This window comes from Cebus imitator, unplaced genomic scaffold (genome assembly GCF_001604975.1).
Source record: "Cebus imitator isolate Cc_AM_T3 unplaced genomic scaffold, Cebus_imitator-1.0 Scaffold478, whole genome shotgun sequence".
Classification (NCBI taxonomy): Eukaryota; Metazoa; Chordata; class Mammalia; order Primates; family Cebidae; genus Cebus; species Cebus imitator.
In genome coordinates, this window is record NW_016107793.1 from 172,506 (window position 1) to 175,762 (window position 3,257).

The 3,257-nt window shown below is 54.9% G+C and overlaps 1 protein-coding gene across 2 annotated transcripts in view; it reads right to left on the bottom strand.

The window, feature by feature from the left end:
• Positions 1–3,257, bottom strand: part of CLTB (clathrin light chain B) — a 25,351-nt gene that overhangs the window by 2,306 nt on the left and 19,788 nt on the right. Inside the window, exon 5 of one of the 2 annotated variants that reach the window (XM_017512787.1) lies at positions 1,662–1,715. The exons of the other annotated variant lie outside the window; for it this stretch is intronic. Coding sequence (XP_017368276.1) covers positions 1,662–1,715 — 54 coding nt within the window. The remainder of the gene's footprint in view (positions 1–1,661; positions 1,716–3,257) is intronic. 2 annotated transcript variants of the gene reach the window in all.

Genomic DNA, 3,257 nt, shown 5'->3' on the forward strand with positions numbered 1-3,257 from the left:
AAAAAAAAAAAAAAAAAAGCAGCAGCAGCCCTGGTCTACACTCTGACTCTCTTCAGGGCTCTCCTGGGTGCTCTCTGGGTCATTTCAAGCATCGAACCTCCTGTGGTATTCCACAGCACCCATGCCCAACTGACATCCCCATCCCCTGTGGAAGCCTCCCGTAGCTCCCCACTGCCTTCTGGATCATGTCTGAGCTCAGCCTTGGCACAACAGGAGCTTTGTAGCCAGCCCTAAGCCAACCACTTCCTAGCCTCAGCTCCCACCCATCCCACTGTCCCAGCCCTCGTAGAGCTTCTCGAGCTTCTGCCGCTGCAGTCAGCTGGGCCTTTTTTCTCTGGATGCCTTGGCCCCAGGTGCTCCTCCCACCTTCTCTTCCCACCCTCCCTATCCAGCAAACGCTTTCTCACACTTTAAGGACAGCTGAAGATCTTGCTTCTCTGAAGTCTGCCCGGGATCCCCCAGCAGAGAGTGGTTTCCAGAGCTCACTGTGCCCTTCCACGAGGCTCTTACCACAACACACTCCAGACCATGAGCACCGTGGGGGTGGGGAGGAGGCCTGTGTGTGTCTTACCAATCTGGTACAAGGCGAGTGCCAATGAGCACTAAATTTGGGACAGCAGAAGGAAGGATACGAAGGCCCTGGTGTGTTCTATGCCCTGTGAGAGGAGGCTCGGCCTCGACACATCACAGGCCGCCAGGGCACACCTAGAGTGAGGAACGGCAAATACTTTCTCTTCAGCTCCGGAATTCCCACCGCCACCCTCCAGGAGGTCTCTACCAACCAAATGAGGTTGGCATGAGGTAAAACCTGTTTGCCAACGCTGGTCTTGATTACTCACCACACCCAGTAGACCCCAAACTTGAAACATGCAAGGGGGCCTGTGGTGGTCTGGGCAGGGGCTGCTGGCCAAAGTCAGTGCACTGGGGCAGGAAGAAGGGACGGATGACACGAAGGAGCAGCTCTTGTCCTTTATATGCCTCCAGCATCCCATGCTTAGTGTCTGTCTGTTCAATTAAAGACCCCTTCAGCCAGGCACAGTGGCTTATGCCTGTAATCCCAACACTTTGAGAGGCCGAGATAGGTGGATCACCTGAGGCCAGGACTTGGAGACCAACCTGGTCAACATGGTGAAACCCTGTCTCCACTAAAAATACAAAAATTACCTGGGCGTGGTGGCGCACACCTATAACCCCAGCTACTCGGAGGCTGAGGCAGGAGAATCTCTTGATCACAGGAGGCAGAGGTTGCAGTGAGCCGAGATCGCACCACTGCACTCCAATCAGGGACAAGAGCGAAACTCTTGGCTTAACAACAACAAAAAAACCCTTCACCCCACACACCCTACAAGAGGCATCTCAGAGGGAGGGAGTCAGGGCTGCTTTGCCATTTGGCCCTCCCACATGGGAATGAGTGGCCAGCGCATTCCTTTCTCTGCCTTTACCCTGCAGGGCTCTGATTTAGCCAAGCAGCCTCTGGTTTGCTGGAGGCAGAGAGATGGTTGGTGCCTGCACCTGCCAGGGCATTTGCCTCCTGCTCTGACCACTGCTCGGAGCCCAGCCATACTCATTTATATCCCACAAGCAAGGAACTCAAGAAACTGTGGCCGCCACATCTATTCCCTCTCCAGCTTTACCGACAGAGAAGCAAAAGACACACGTACACGTAGCCGATGATATCAGCATCTGGCTGCTGGTAGAATGCTTTGTCAGCGATCCTTGAGGGAAAGGTTGAGGGAAGGGGTTAGGTGGGGAAAGATAGATGGCAAGACAGACAGGCAGGCAGAGGGTTAAAGAGAGAGAGAGACAGCATTAGTACCTCCAGTGGGAGAGGTGTTAGGAAGCATAGTTCTGGAAGGCTCGGCAATGATCCACAGCCCCAAACAAGAGAATGGGGACCTCCGCCCTGGCCCCAGCGCCTTCTCTAAAATTCATCCCTGATCATGTTACTCCTGCTCAAACACCTTCAGAGGCTCCCCACTGCCCGTCACTGCCTGACTCATCAACAGAGGCCCTTACAATGTGAGTCCATAGCCTCCTGCCTTCTCTCCCTCCACCCCCTGGCCCCTGTTGCCCAATACATCACATTTTTTCTTTCGTACCTAGGTCTAGAATGCCCTCCCCTACTCCCTGCACTTTTTTCCTGATGATCTCCTAGTCATCCTCCAAAGCCCAAGTCCCCAGACACAGAGGTCCCTCCCTGACCCATTTCCTTGCTTCCATGGCCTTCGTGCAGAGGGCCCTACTGTATTTGAACTCAGTTGAACATGTGTGTTTTTCTCTCTGCGCCCTTTGAGGACATAAGACACGGTCTTCCTTATCTCTATCTCCTTAGTGCCTACCCCAGAGCCTGGCATGCAGCAGTTTTCTGGACAGAAGGGTAGCTGTCTCCTATGGCAGGCCTTTCCCTTCCTGGAAGACCTTGGACCCTGAAGGCGGTAGCCTCAAAAGCAGGGAGCACCGGGCAGTATTCAGTCTGAGACCATTTCCACAAAGGTGCTCTCTGCTGGGCATCTGCTATCTTCATCTGCCCAGCATCCATCCTCTTCTTCCAGGAAGGGCACCCTGATTGTCCTCTGCTGGACCAGGTTGCCCCAGCTTCAGTCCCTGTGGTTTGAGTGGGACTGATCCCTATGTACAACCCAAGGAATGGGACTACCACCCAGACTAGGGCCCCCAGGCTAGTCACTGGGCCTGGCATGATCCAAGCCAGTGAGGGTCAGGCCAAGGACTTGAGCTGGAGCTCTGGGGCACAAGGTGCTATTTTCACTAGGGCTGCCAAGAGAATAGGGCAGAAGCCTGGAGTTGCTGCTGGCCATCTTTCCCTCCACATCAGGGTGCGGGCCCGACAGTGAAGCGCAGCTGGAGGAAAGGACAGCAGACGCAGTGAGTGAGTGTGGACGGACTTCACCGGAGCCCCTCGCGCCCCAGTACCCACCATCCTACCCCTGGCCTTTGTAGGTATACAGCCTGTGATTCTTTTATCCTTTAGCCACTCAGGTTGGCATTTCTCCAGCAGTAAAATCCCATGCACAAGTTGCCTCTTCACCTTCAGTGCGGCTTGTGCTGTCTCTGACCCTAACTCTGGCCACAGGGGGCCACACCTCACTGTTGGCTGCTGGGGCCTGGACCCCTTTAGCTGCCTCTCAGACTCAGCTTCCTCTTGAAAGCAGGTGAGGCCTCCACGGTGGAGCAGCTCCAGGGGTCCCTGAACTCCACGAGCAAATGAGGAAGCAGCCCTGGAGTTTCCCTTCTCCTTC